The sequence below is a fragment of the Aquarana catesbeiana genome, linkage group LG03, assembly GCF_042186555.1.
Source record: "Aquarana catesbeiana isolate 2022-GZ linkage group LG03, ASM4218655v1, whole genome shotgun sequence".
NCBI lineage: Eukaryota > Metazoa > Chordata > Amphibia > Anura > Ranidae > Aquarana > Aquarana catesbeiana.
The window spans coordinates 8731224-8745563 of NC_133326.1; the positions used below are offsets into that span (position 1 = coordinate 8731224).

Below are 14340 nucleotides of genomic sequence, written 5' to 3' on the forward strand. Positions count from 1 at the left end.
GGTCCTGATGAGGCTGCACTGATGGCCACAGATGAGGTGGCACTGATGAGACTGCACTGATAAGGCAGCAATGATGGCCACTGAGGAGGCTGCACTGATGGCCACTGATGAGGCAGCACTGATGGAACCTGAGGAGGCTGCACTGATGGCCACTGATGGGACCTGATGAGGCTGCACTGATGGATACTGATGGCCACTGATGAGGTGGAACTGATGAGACTGCACTGATAAGGCAGCACTGATGGCCACTGTGGAGGTTGCACCAATGGCCACTGATGAGGCTGCACCGATGGCCACTGATGAGGCTGCACTGATGGCCACTGATGGTACCTAATGAGGTTGCACTGATGGCCACTGATAAGGCTGCACTGATGGCTACTGATAGGACCTGATGAGGTTGCACTGATGGATACTGAAGGCCACTGATGAGGCTGCACTGATGGCCACTGATGGGACCTGATGAGGCTGCACTGATGGCCACTGATGGGACCTGATGAGGCTGCACTGATGGATACTGATGGCCACTGATGAGGTGGCACTGATGAGACTGCACTGATAAGGCAGCAATGATGGCCACTGAGGAGGCTGCACTGATGGCCACTGATGAGGCAGCACTGATGGAACCTGAGGAGGCTGCACTGATGGCCACTGATGGGACCTGATGAGGCTGCACTGATGGATACTGATGGCCACTGATGAGGTGGCACTGATGAGACTGCACTGATAAGGCAGCACTGATGGCCACTGTGGAGGCTGCACCAATGGCCACTGATGAGGCTGCACCGATGGCCACTGATGAGGCTGCACTGATGGCCACTGATGGCACCTAATGAGGTTGCACTGATGGCCACTGATTAGGCTGCACTGATGGCCACTGATGAGGCTGCACTGATGGCTACTGATAGGACCTGATGAGGTTGCACTGATGGATACTGAAGGCCACTGACGAGGCTGCACTGATGGCCACTGATGGGACCTGATGAGGCTGCACTGATGGCCACTGATGGGACCTGATGAGGCTGCACTGATGGATACTGATGGCCACTGATGAGGTGGCACTGATGAGACTGCACTGATAAGGCAGCACTGATGGCCACTGTGGAGGCTGCACCAATGGCCACTGATGAGGCTGCACCGATGGCCACTGATGAGGCTGCCCTGATGGCCACTGATGGTACCTAATGAGGTTGCACTGATGGCCACTGATAAGGCTGCACTGATGGCCACTGATAAGGCTGCACTGATGGCCACTGATAGGACCTGATGAGGTTGCACTGATGGATACTGATGGCCACTGATGAGGTGGCACTGATGAGACTGCACTGATAAGGCAGCACTGATGGCCACTAAGGAGGCTGCACCAATGGCCACTGATGAAGCTGCACTGATGGGGCTGCCCTGATCATCAGTGTAAATGTGTGCTGTCACAGGAAAGCCAGTTATCAGCTTTCCTTTTTTCACAATGTCAATGTGAAAAGACTTCGCGCTACTGTGATGTGTTCCAATAATTGAATATAAGATCAAAGAAAAATTAATATATAAAACACACTACCAAAAAATCTTTTTTTTGAGAAAATCAAAGTGAGTATGTGCTACTAAAGTGCAATCGAATATAATAAACGCAGTTTGCAGCAGGACCTAATAGTGTTCACATCACACTCATAAATAAAAAATAAATCAAATAATGATCCCGCACTATAGCTATCAGATAAAGATAAAGTTCAAATGGTGTTAAATAAATACAATTAATACATAGTGTGCAATTAATTAATTAATAAACCGGTGAATAGATCCAGGGGCATTAATAAATAAATTAAATAAAGTAAAAGTCAATGTGGTGAAAGTCCTCTACTCAGATGTTTTCAATCAGTGTCCAAAATATTCCTAATGCCCCGTACACACGGTCAGATTTTCCGATGGAAAATGTCCGATCGGAGCGTGTTGTCGAAATTCCGACCGTGTGTGGGCTCCATCGGACATTTTCCATCGGATTTTCCGACACACAAAGTTGGAGAGCAGGAGATAAAATTTTCCGACAACAAAATCCGTTGTCGGAAATTCCGTTCGTGTGTACACAAATCCGACGGACAAAGTGCCACGCATGCTCAGAATAAATAAAGAGATGAAAGCTATTGGCCACTGCCCCGTTTATAGTCCCGACGTACATGTTTTACGTCACCGCGTTTAAAACGATCGGATTTTCCGACAACTTTGTGTGACCGTGTGTATGCAAGACAAGTTTGAGCCAACATCCGTCGGAAAAAATCCTAGGATTTTGTTGTCGGAATGTCCGAACAAAGTCCGACCGTGTGTACGGGGCATTAGAGATGGATTTAACCAGACCAGACGTGACTTCATCCCCTGATGAAGTCATTTGATGACGTAACGCGTAGGGAGTGGCCGGAGGCTGACTAGATACTGGAAGTGACGTGAGAACGGTGTCTAAATGCCACACGATCTTATTTTAAAAGCTTATATTTTCTGTATTTGATGTAAGAGTCCAAACTATTGATTTAATAAAAGCTCTTTACTTATTTGAACTTACTACACTATTGGAGTTCTCTCTCTCTCCCATCACTTCCTTATGAGAATCCCCCCCCCCCCCTCGCTCCCCCAGTGAGTACGAGAACAATATGAGGATGTGGATCTAAAGCTTCCGTTTCAAGTTTAATATTAAAGTTCCCGACCCGAGGTCCAGTAAAAAAAAAAAAAAAAAAAATTAAAAGTCAGCAGCTACAAATACTGCAGCTGCTGACTTTTAATTGGACACTTACCTGTCCCGGGGTCCAGCGATGTGGGGGATCGAAGCCCCGCTCGTCTCCCCCTCCGTTCAGCGGCGCCGGCATTGCAACTGTGGGCGCCGGGCTGTGGCTTCACAGCCCGGCACCCACTGCGCATGCGCGAGCGGCGCCGCGCGCCGTGATTGGCCGCTCAGTCACCTGGGACCTGTAATGGGTCCCAGATGATTGACAGGAGGGAGGGAGCAGAGCTGAGCCCTTCCTGTGCCTGGGGGGGAAGTGATGTCACCAGCCCAGGCACTGGAAGAGGCAGACTATGAGGGACCCCCTAGCAACAGGCATTTAGAGCCCTTTCACACTGGGGCGGTTTGCAGGCGCTATTGCGCTAATAATAGCGCCTGCAAACCGACCCGAAAGTGCCGCTACTTTCATTCCAGTGTGAAAGCCCCGAGGGCTTTCACAGTGGAGCGCTGCGCTGGCAGGACGGTAAAAAAAAGTCCTGCCAGCAGCATCTTCGGAGCGGTGAAGGAGCGGAGTGTGTACCGCTCCTTTACCGCTCCTGCCCATTGAAATCAATCAGATGGCGCGGCTATACCGCCGGCAAAGCGCCTCTGCAGAGGCACTTTGCGGTGGTATTTAACCCTTTCTCGGCCGCTAGCGGGGGGGTAAAACCGTCCCGCTAGCGGCCGCATACCGACGGTAAAACGCCGCTAATAATAGCGGTGTTTCACCGCCAACGCCGCCCCATTGTGAAAGGGCTCTTAGAGGTAAGTAAAAAAATATATATATATCCAAATTTTTTTTGTATTTTTTTTTTTTTTTTTTTTTTCATGTAGATTTTTTTTTTTTTTTGGGTGGAACCCCACTTTAAGTGGAACGGAGGACCCTCTAGTGGTGGATGTCGGAATAGCGGAACGGATTCTCTTTCACAATTTTTGCTGTTAATCCAAGTTATTAAAGCGGGGTTCCACCCAAATTTTGAACATTATCTCTATGCATTCTCTTCCTTGCCTAGATGCTGACATGCTGTGTAAAAAAAATTTAAATCGCCGTAATTACCTTTTTTTTTCTAATCTTCTTAGCACTTCCTGGTTTTCCTCCCATGGGAGTAGGCGTGTTTCTAGCCTCTCCCAGACCTCCCACAGTCCCCTGGGAGCTAGTCTCAGGCTTCCCAGCATGCATTGTGCAACAGCGTCATCACAACATCTCTGCTCCCAGCATTCACCGCATCCAGGAAATACATGCTTGTGGGCTTCAAATGCCCACAATGAAGATGGAAACCGCCTTCAGTGAATTTTATAAGTTATTCTTTACAACATGTAAATAAAGAGAACCGCGCTTGACCAACAAATGTATATATAACTAGCAGCAGCATATAGTGTGATCACACCAAATTAGATAGTTCAAGAAAAAGGGAAGCTGCGCTCAAACTAAACAGTCTATGCAAATGACATCAGAGAGATATTGAAATCCTTCCAGAATAAACAGCACCGCCACCGTGTATTTTGAAGCAGTAGTGACAATCCACCCTAGTAGTTAAAACCTGCTTACCAGATGGCAAGCGTAAAAGGGCAAGTGGCTTTAGCCCAGCCAAGGCCTTTCAGCTTGCTGGCACTCCCGATGTTCATATGGGGGGTAAAACTCCAGATCAATTGCGCTGCCACATATCACCATCACGAAAGCCACGGGTGACCCAGAAGGAAGAAGAACTCACCATAGTGTAAAATCTTTCTAGTATTTATTTTAAAACAAGTAGTAACTTACAGTTAAGTTAGTAAAATCGCGTGTACAAAAAGCCGGCCGGCATACAAACAAACGGAGCCCGTCCTCTACTCCGGAAGCGTGGTGACGTCAGTGCGTACCTTCCCAGACGCGTTTCGTCATCATCTGACGTTGTCAATGGGGAACGGGATCCACTAGGGTGGATTGTCACTACTGCTTCAAAATACACGGTGGCGGTGCTGTTTATTCTGGAAGGATTTCAATATCTCTCTGATGTCATTTGCATAGACTGTTTAGTTTGAGCGCAGCTTCCCTTTTTCTTGAATTATTCTTTACAACGAAATTGGACACAGGCGGACTTATTACACAGAACATGTGAGTAGATAATCATGAGAAGAAAAGTTTGTGAATGAACTCCAAAAAAAAAAAACGATAGATAGGTGGACCCCCGCTTTAAGGTGAGGGTTCTGTGAGCTCATTGATGGGATTTCATAACTCTCGCTTGTAAGATGTGCGGTCTGGTTAAATCCATCTCTAAGGAATATTTTGGACACTGATTGAAAAACATCTGAGTAGAGGACTTTCACCACATTGACTTTTACTTTGTTTAATTTATTTTATTAATGCCCCTGGATCTATTCACCAGTTTATTAATTAATTGATTGCACACTATGTATTAATTGTATTTATTTAACACCATTTGCACTTTATCTTTATCTGATAGCTATAGTGCGGGATCATTATTTGATTTCTTTTTTTCCTTTATTCACAACCTCTATCAGTTTACATGGGATCAGCTGTGATTGGACACAGCTGAACACATGGTAAAGAGCCAATCTCATTGGCTTATTCACCCTGATGGGTGATGCGCTGTGTCCAAGCGAGGTGACCAGCAAGGACATCATATGAGGTCCACCTGGAAGGAGGTGCGTCCCGTCCATCCTATAGCAGATACCGGGAGCTGGTTAATATCAATGCCAAATAGTCACCATTTCTGCCAGGGGGTGCCAACTGCTGAGCACAACTGTACTTTATCCCATCAGGAACTCAATGGGAACCTTTAAAAAAAAAAAAAGTGATATTCCAGAACTTGGCATTCAGAATGAACTAAACCAATTATTGTTGCGATGGGTTGCGGCACTTTCCAGAAGTTGTCTACCTTCTCTACATAGCAGGTCTGAAAGCTTCGGCATCATTCCACCAAATTAGGGAACAAATGTATTATCGCCTCCCCCCCCGGAGGAGGATCACCGAGCGGATCACTGAGCAGGAGATGATAAAATATTACTAAACGGTACCCGGCTGGATAATAAACATTATATAGTACAACACTTTCCTTCTGTGAATCTGCATGGCTGCCAGTTCTCATGCCTCGGTATGTCACGGCGTGCCGTTATAGAGAAATATAGGCAGCTGGTGTGTATATATATATATATTCCGCTCTGTGGGCACCACGAACGACGCCTTCACGTTCCCAACTCCTCCGCATTTCTCAGAAATAATAAGACGACTTCATAAGACGGAGCGTGGTGCGGCGCATGCGGCCCTCCGCAGTCTGTTCATTGGGAGATGATGTCGGGCGTTTTAGAGGGAGCCATCCATCGCCGATCGCTGAGACCCGTCCAATTAATTGCACTATAGGGGGGGCTCCAGTAAGGCTGATTAAATTGTCTTGTTTAGTGAGTTCTGCTTGGAATGTAACATCCGTGCCAAGCTGCTCAAAAATAGTTCTTCCTCCAGCACCAGGGGAACGGGGGAAATGTTCAGGTCGGAGGTCACATCATTGTTTGTATAAATAATCGCACACGCTATACATGAACCTCGTCTTTCTGTCCGTACATTTAACCATTTGCCACCCGGGGCAAATTTCAAAACAATTTTGAACACATGCTAAAACCTGCATTTTTTTTTTTTTTTGCTAGAAATTACTGTGAACTCCTAAAGAAGTATATATTCTCTGAAAGCAGAGACCCAGGAGAATAAAATGGTGGAAGTTGCAAATTTTTTTTTTTTTTTTTTACGTGGATAGTTATTTACCCAACACATACGCTACATTACCAAAACTATTGGGACACCTTGCCTTTACACGCACATGAACTTTAATGGCCTCCCAGTCTTAGTCCGTAGGGTTCAATATTGAGTTGGCCCATCCTTTACAGCTATAACAGCTTCAACTCTTCTGGGAAGGCCGTCCACAAGGTTTAGGAGGGTGTCTATGGGAATGTTTGACCATTCTTCCAGAAGCACATTAGTGAGGTCAGGCACTGATGTTGGACGAGAAGGCCTGGCTCGCAGTCTTCGCTCTAATTCATCCCAAAGGTGTTCTATAGGGTTGAGGTCAGGACAGTCAAGTTCCTCCACCCCAAACTCGCTCATCCATGTCTTTATGGACCTTGCTTTGTGCATTGGTCCAAATCATTTGGTGGAGGAGGAGATTATGGTGGGGGGTGTTTTTCAGGGGTTGGGTTTGGCCCCTTAGTTCCAGTGAAGGGAACTCTTAAGGCGTCAGCATACCAAGACATATTGGACAATTTCATGCTCCCAACTTTGTGGGAATAGTTTGGGGACGGCCACTTCCTGTTCCAACATGACTGCGCACCAGAGCACAAAGCAAGGTCCATAAAGACATGGATGAGCGAGTTTGGGGTGGAGGAACTTGACTGTCCTGACCTCAACCCGATAGAACACCTTTGGGATGAATTAGAGTGGAGACTGCGAGCCAGGTCTTCTCATCCAACATCAGTGCCTGACCTCACAAATGCTCTTCTGGAAGAATGGTCAAACATTCCCATAGACACACTCCTAAACCTTGTGGACAGCCTTCCCAGAAGAGTTGAAGCTGTTATAGCTGCAAAGGGCGGAGCCAACTCAATATTGAACCCTACGGACTAAGACTGGGATGTCATTAAAGTTCATGTGTGTGTAAAGGCAGGCGTCCCAATACTTTTGGTAATATAGTGTAAGTGCAGAGGAGTAGATGTTTTTCCATTCTTATAAAGTGTAAGAAGACAATGACTTTCCTAAGCCCTGTCTCTGCAAAGTCCCCCCCCCCCCCCCCATACACCAGAAGTCCCTCCCTCCATCAGAATCCTAATTTACTCCAGCAGGATGGCAGAGGACAGGAGGAAGAGCAGATCCGAAGGAATTCTCTGACCGTTATTCGTGGTTATCTCTAAACTGATGTCCTTTAGGGGCTTTTAAAGCTCCACCTATGAAAAATATAGGGTACAGAAGTTAGTTGCTATTCACTCAATTTCAAGGCTTGGCATGTTGGATATATATTTACTTGGCACAACCTCATCTTTTATATCTTTTTATCAAAAATGGTGTAATATAAATCCTGAATAATAATAATAATAATAATAATAATATGTTGCATTTATGTGCCCTAAAATTAACTTTAGTGTATTTTTCGTGAAATTTTGTGTTTCATAAACTTCTGTGCTAATATCGTTTGACATAAAAAAAAAAAATTGGAACTACCGCTATTTTCTGAAAATGTATAAATGTTTTTGGGGTTTTACATCATCTCCAGGCCTTTTTTTTTTTTTTTTAAACGTGCGCAAACGGCTCCAGCAGTGAAAAAGGGTTCAGAGCTTCATAAAGTATACAGGTCAAAAAATTAGAATATCATTAAAAGTTTATTTCAGTAATTCAATTCAAAAAGTGAAACTCCTATATTTTATATAAATGTGTTACACACAGAGTGATATATTTCAAGCATTTCTTTCTTTTAAGTTTGATGATTATGTCTTACAGCGAGTGACACCCCAAAATTCAGCATCTCAGAACATTAGATTATTACATAAGACCAATAAAAAAAAAGGATTTTTAATACAGAGATGTTCTCTTAGTGAGAAGTCTGTCCATGTACAGTATAGTATACACTCAATACTTGGTCGGGGCTCCTTTTGCATGAATTACGGCATCAATGCGGCGTGGCATGGAGGAGATCAGCCTGTGGCACTGCTGAGGTGTTATGGAAGTCCAGGTTGCTTTGATAGCGGCCTTCAGCTCATCCGCATTGTTGGGTCTGGTGTCTCTCATATTCCTCTTGACAATACTCCAGATCCTCTATGAAGTTTGGGTCAGGCGAGTTTACTGGCCAATCAAGCACAGTGATCCCATGATCATATGACCAGGCATAGGTGCCAACAGTCCCAATTTTCCCGGGACATTCACGATATTCAGACCTTTGTCTCGGTCTGTCCCGGGAAAAATCACGGGAAATTGGCTTTTTCCGGGGGGATCTCCAGCTGCAGCTTCCGGCTGTGAAGAGACATGGCCGCGGGAGATCTCCATGCTGCTAACAGTCTCTTCCGTGTGTACAGTGGAGAGGGGAGGGGCCTCCGACGCCCCGGGCAGCTAATTGGCTAATCAGCTTCACTCTTCAGTGTACAAGCAGAGCAATTCGCTTGTACACTGGCCCCTCCCCTCTCCACTGTACACACGGAAGAGACTGTTAGCAGCATGGAGATCTCCTGCGGCCATGTCTCTTCACAGCCGGAACTGTTAGCCACATGGAGATCCTGCAGGCGACAGAGCTGCCATCTGCCCCCCTCCTGCAGGCACCAGGATGTTGCAGGTGAGTGGCCATGGGGTGATGATGACCTGCTGGACGTTCTAACCTGGCTCTGTATACCACCCTAACCTGGCTCTGTATACCACCCTAACCTGGCTCTGTATACCACCCTAACCTGGCTCTGTATACCACCCTAACCTGGCTCTGTATACCACCCTAACCTGGCTCTGTATACAACCTTAACCTGGCTTCTATATACTACCCTAACCTGGCACTTTTTACCATCCTAACCTAGCTCTGTATACCACCCTAACCTGGCACTATATACCACCCTAACCTAGCTCTGTATACCACCCTAACCTGGCTCTGTATACCACTCTAACCTGGCTCTGTATACCACCCTAACCTGGCTCTGTATACCACCCTAACCTGGCTCTGTATACCACCCTAACCTGGCTCTGTATACAACCTTAACCTGGCTTCTATATACTACCCTAACCTGGCACTTTTTACCACCCTAACCTAGCTCTGTATACCACCCTAACCTGGCACTATATACCACCCTAACCTAGCTCTGTATACCACCCTAACCTGGCTCTGTATACCACCCTAACCTAGCTCTGTATATCACCCTAACCTGGCTCTATATACCACCCTAACCTGACTCTGTATACCACCCTAACCTGGCACTGTACCACACTAACCTGGCTCTGTATAGCACCCTAACCTGGCTCTGTATAGCACCCTAACCTGGCTCTGTATACCACCCTAACCTGGCACTGTATGCCACCCTAACCTGGGTAAATATACCACCCTAACCTGGCTCTATATACCACCCTAGCCTGGCTCTATATACCACCCTAACCTGACTCTATATCACCCTAACCTGACTCTATATACCACCCTAACCTGGCTCTATATACCACCCTAACCTGACTCTGTATACGACCCTAACCTGGCACTGTGGCACTGTACCACACTAACCTGGCTCTGTATAGCACCCTAACCTGGCTCTGTATACCACCCTAACCTGGCACTGTATACCACCCTAACCTGGATAAATATACCACCCTAATCTGGCTCTATATACCACCCTAACCTGGCTCTATATCACCCTAACCTGACTCTATATACCACCCTAACCTGGCTCTATATCACCTAACCTGGCACTATATACCACCCTAACCATCGGTACCAACAGTCCTGATTTTCTCGTACCATGTTTGCACCCTCTCACCCACCATGTCTGCACCCTTTCCTTTACCATGTCTGCACCCTCTCACCCTCTCCTGTACCATGTCTGCACCCTCTCACCCTCTCCTGTACCATGTCTGCACCCTCTCACCCTCTCCTGTACCATGTCTGCACCCTCTCACCCTCTCCTGTACCATGTCTGCACCCTCTCCTGTACCATGTCTGCACCCTCTCACCCTCTCCTGTACCATGTCTGCACCCTCTCTTGTACCATGTCTGCACCCTCTCACCCTCTCCTGTACCATGTCTGCACCCTCTCTTGTACCATGTCTGCACCCTCTCACCCTCTCCTGTACCATGTCTGCACCCTCTCCTGTACTATGTCCTCACCCTCTCCTGTACCATGTCCGCACCCTCTCCTGTACCATGTCTGCACCCTCTCTTGTACCATGTCTGCACCCTCTCTTGTACCATGTCTGCACCCTCTCTTGTACCATGTCTGCACCCTCTACTGTACTTTGTCCTCACCCTCTGACAGTCTACTGTACCATCTCTGCACACTCTGACTGTCTCTTGTATCATCTCTGAACACTCTATGACCCTCTCCCTTTCTCTGTTTTTCTCTCTCCCTCTTTCTCCCTTTTTTTCTCTCTCCCTCTTTCTCCCTCTTTCTCTCTCCCACTTCCTTCTCCCTCCATCCCTCTTTCATCTCAGACTCTAACCACACCCCAGTTAAGCCATGCCCAATATTTAGTTTAAGCTACGCCCATTTCTCGCTGTGGTGCGCTACACACGCCACATTTTTCTCACTGTTAAGCCACACCTACAAACGAATGCCCCACACCTTAATTGAAATAAGTCTCTGCCTACATATGAAAAGAGTGTCCCTGTTACTTTTTTTAGAATGTTGGCAACTATGGACCAGGTATTGGTAGTTGTGCCAGTGTGGGCAGGTGCCAAGTCCTGCTGGAAAATGAAATCAGCATCTCCATAAAGCTGGTCAGCAGAGGGAAGCATGAAGTGCTCTAGAATTTCCTGCTAGAGGGCTGCGCAGACTTTGGACTTGATAAAACACAGTGGACCAACACCAGCAGATGACACGGCTCTCCAAATCATCACTGATTGTGGAAACTTCACACTGGACCTCATGCAACTTGGATTCTGTGCCTCTCCACTCTTCCTCCAGACTCTGGGTCCGCAATTTCCAAAAGAGGACTTTGAACCACTGAGCAACAGCCCAGTCTTTTTTATCCTTAGCCCAGGTAAGACGCTTCTGACGTCTCTGGTTCAGGAGTGGGGTGACACAAGGAATGCGACAGTTGTAGCCCATGTCCTGGATACATCTGTGTGTGGTGGCTCTTGAAGCACTAACACCAGCTGTAGTCCACTCCTTGTGAATCTCCCCCAAATTCTTGAACGGCCTTTGCTTCACAAGCCTCTCAATGCTGCGGTTATCCCTGTTACTTGTGCACCTTTATCTACCACACTTTTTCCTTCCACTCAACGTTCCATTAATATGCTTGGATACAGCACTCTGTGAACAGCCAGATTCTTTAGCAATGACCTTTTGTGACTTACCCTCCTTGTGGAGGCTGTTAGTGACTGTCTTCTGGACAACTGTCAAGTTAGCAGTCTTCCCCGTGATTGTGTAACGTACTGAACCAGACTGAGAGACCATTTAAAGCAGGGATATGCAATTAGCGGACCTCCAGCTGTTGCAAAACTACAAGTCCCATCATGCCTCTGGGTGTCATGCTTGTGGCTGTCAGAGTCTTGCTATGCCTCATGGGACTTGTAGCTCTGCAACAGCTGGAGGTCCGCTAATCGCCGATCCCTGATTTAAAAGGCTCAGGAAACCTTTACAGGTGTTTTTAGTTAATTAGCTGATTAGAGTGTGACACCGCGAGTCTTTAATATTCAACTTTTTCACAATATTCTCATTTTCCGAGATGCTGAATTTTGGGGTGTCACTCGCTGTAAGCCATAATCGTCAAAATTAAAAGAAAGAAATGCTTGAAATATATCACCTTGTGTGTAACACATTCATATAAAATATATAAGTTTCACTTTTTGAATTGAGTTACTGAAATAAATTACATTTTTGATGATATTCTAATTTTTTGAGATGCACCTGTAGTCTTCAGAAAATTCGGCAATGACATATGAAATGTTTGGCTCCTGTATATGGATTTAGTAACGCTCACTTGATTTTTGTTTCTCTTGCAGGCTCTCTTTACCCTCCAGCCAAGCCTTCGGTAACCATTTTCAAAATCACCTTCTGGTTGGGCTATTTTAACAGCTGCATCAACCCCGTCATCTACCCGTGTTCCAGCCGAGAGTTCCGGAAGGCCTTCCAGAACATTCTGCATGGCCGCTGCTCGCACCGGAGGCAGGCCTCCAGTAAGTACACCTCGGGGTACATCCTGAGCAGCCCGGTCCACCGCAGCCCGGACGAGCACAGGGACATGGTGAGGATCCCGGTGGGTTCCGGAGAGAACTTCTACAAGATCACCAAGTCTGATGGAGTCTGCGAATGGAAGTATTTTTCCCCGGTCCCCAGCCCGTCCTCTCCCTGCGGAGCACCAAAGGACTTCACAAACTGTTCCACGGCCAGAGTGAGCAGCAAGTCGATTTTGCGGACCTGCTGTTGTATCGGCACGGAGCCGCCGCCGCCGGCGGCACGTACTCACTATAATGTCCCCACTATTAAAATACATACGATCTCCGTGAGTGAAAACGGGGAACCAGTCTAAGGTTGAGGGTGGGCGAGGTGTAGACGTTGAGTTTGGTATGGTGCATGCCGAGTGGAAGTCACATGACCGTACTTCACCGACCTGTCCGTGCAAGCTCCCACCAGCACCATTTTACATTCCATTTTGATCTGAGCCTCATTTTTATTGCTTGTTTACTGACTGTTCGAGAACGTGTGGAACCTCAATCGATGACTTATGCTGCTATACCAGCACCATGGATGCGGATGCATGATTTGAAACTCTCCGTGGTGCTATGTAAATGCAAAATAAAATGAAAAAAGGAAGTGGAGAATGAAATGGAATGCCAAATGCAGCCGACTCTATTTATGTGCCGTGGTTGTGTGTGTGTGTGCGCGCGGTTCATGCAGAGTTCATGCGCTGTGCTTCGTGCACAGGTGGAAAAATGACCAAAAATGGTTCGGGGTTATTGATCGCCCATCTGTGGTTGGCCCGTGAGAGCTACATCATTGCATGGGAACAACTATGAGCGGGTTCAGTGTAACACACCCCTCAGCGAGAGCCCACAACTGACTAGCGAGAAAGAAAAATAGGAAAATAAAGATCTTAAAGGATAGCTAAACCCAAGAAGGAACATTTTATACAGCAGGTAAAATAAGTATTGAACATGTCACCATTTTTCTAGGTAAATCTATTGGCAAAGTTGCTATTGACATGAAATCTCCCCCACATGTCGGTAACAATCCTTGCAATCCATACATACAAAGACACCAAAACAAATACGTTCAGAAGTTCTGTGTAATAAAATGGAAGGACACAGGGAAGAAGTATTGGACACGCTAAACTGAAATATATTTAATACTTGGTACAAAATCCTTTGTTGGTAATGAGAGCTTTAAGACGTAGGCTCCTTCCACACAAACAGTATTCAAATCTTGAAGGTTCCGTGGGCCTCTTCTCTGATCTTTAGTTCTTTCCATAGATTTTCTATTGGATTCAAGTCAGGTGATTGGCTGGGCCATTCTAGCAGCTTCATTTTCTTTCTCCTTGGCTTTGTGTTTGGGATGATTGTCTGGCTGAGATGTCCGCCTGAGATGTCCTCCTGAGATGTCCTCCTGAGATGTCCGCCCTTGTTTCATATTCATCATCCTGGTAGATGGCAGCAGGTTTTTATCACCATTCATCCTTCCTTCAATAATATGAAGTTTGCCAGTACCATATGCTGAAAAACAGCCCCCCCCCCCACACCATGATGTTCCCACCTCCAAACCTCACTGTATGACATGGGGGTGTTTTTGGGGTGATGTGCCCTGTGACCTCCAAACATGGTGTGTATTATGGCATCCAAAGAGTTCCATTTTGGTCTCATCTGACCAGACTATATTCTCCCGGTATTTCAAAGGCTTGTCTAAATGTTGTGCAGCAAACTTTAAACGAGCTTCAACATGCTTTT

General features: G+C 46.4%; 1 protein-coding gene across 1 annotated transcript in view; it reads left to right on the forward strand.

Annotated features, from left to right (window-relative positions):
• Positions 1 to 13507, forward strand: part of ADRA1A (adrenoceptor alpha 1A) — a 192034-nt gene extending 178527 nt beyond the window's left edge. Inside the window, exon 3 of the mRNA XM_073618241.1 lies at positions 12403 to 13507. Within this exon, the coding sequence (XP_073474342.1) occupies positions 12403 to 12929 (527 nt within the window). The 3' untranslated portion in view covers positions 12930 to 13507. The remainder of the gene's footprint in view (positions 1 to 12402) is intronic.
• The last annotated feature ends 833 nt before the right edge of the window (positions 13508 to 14340 follow it).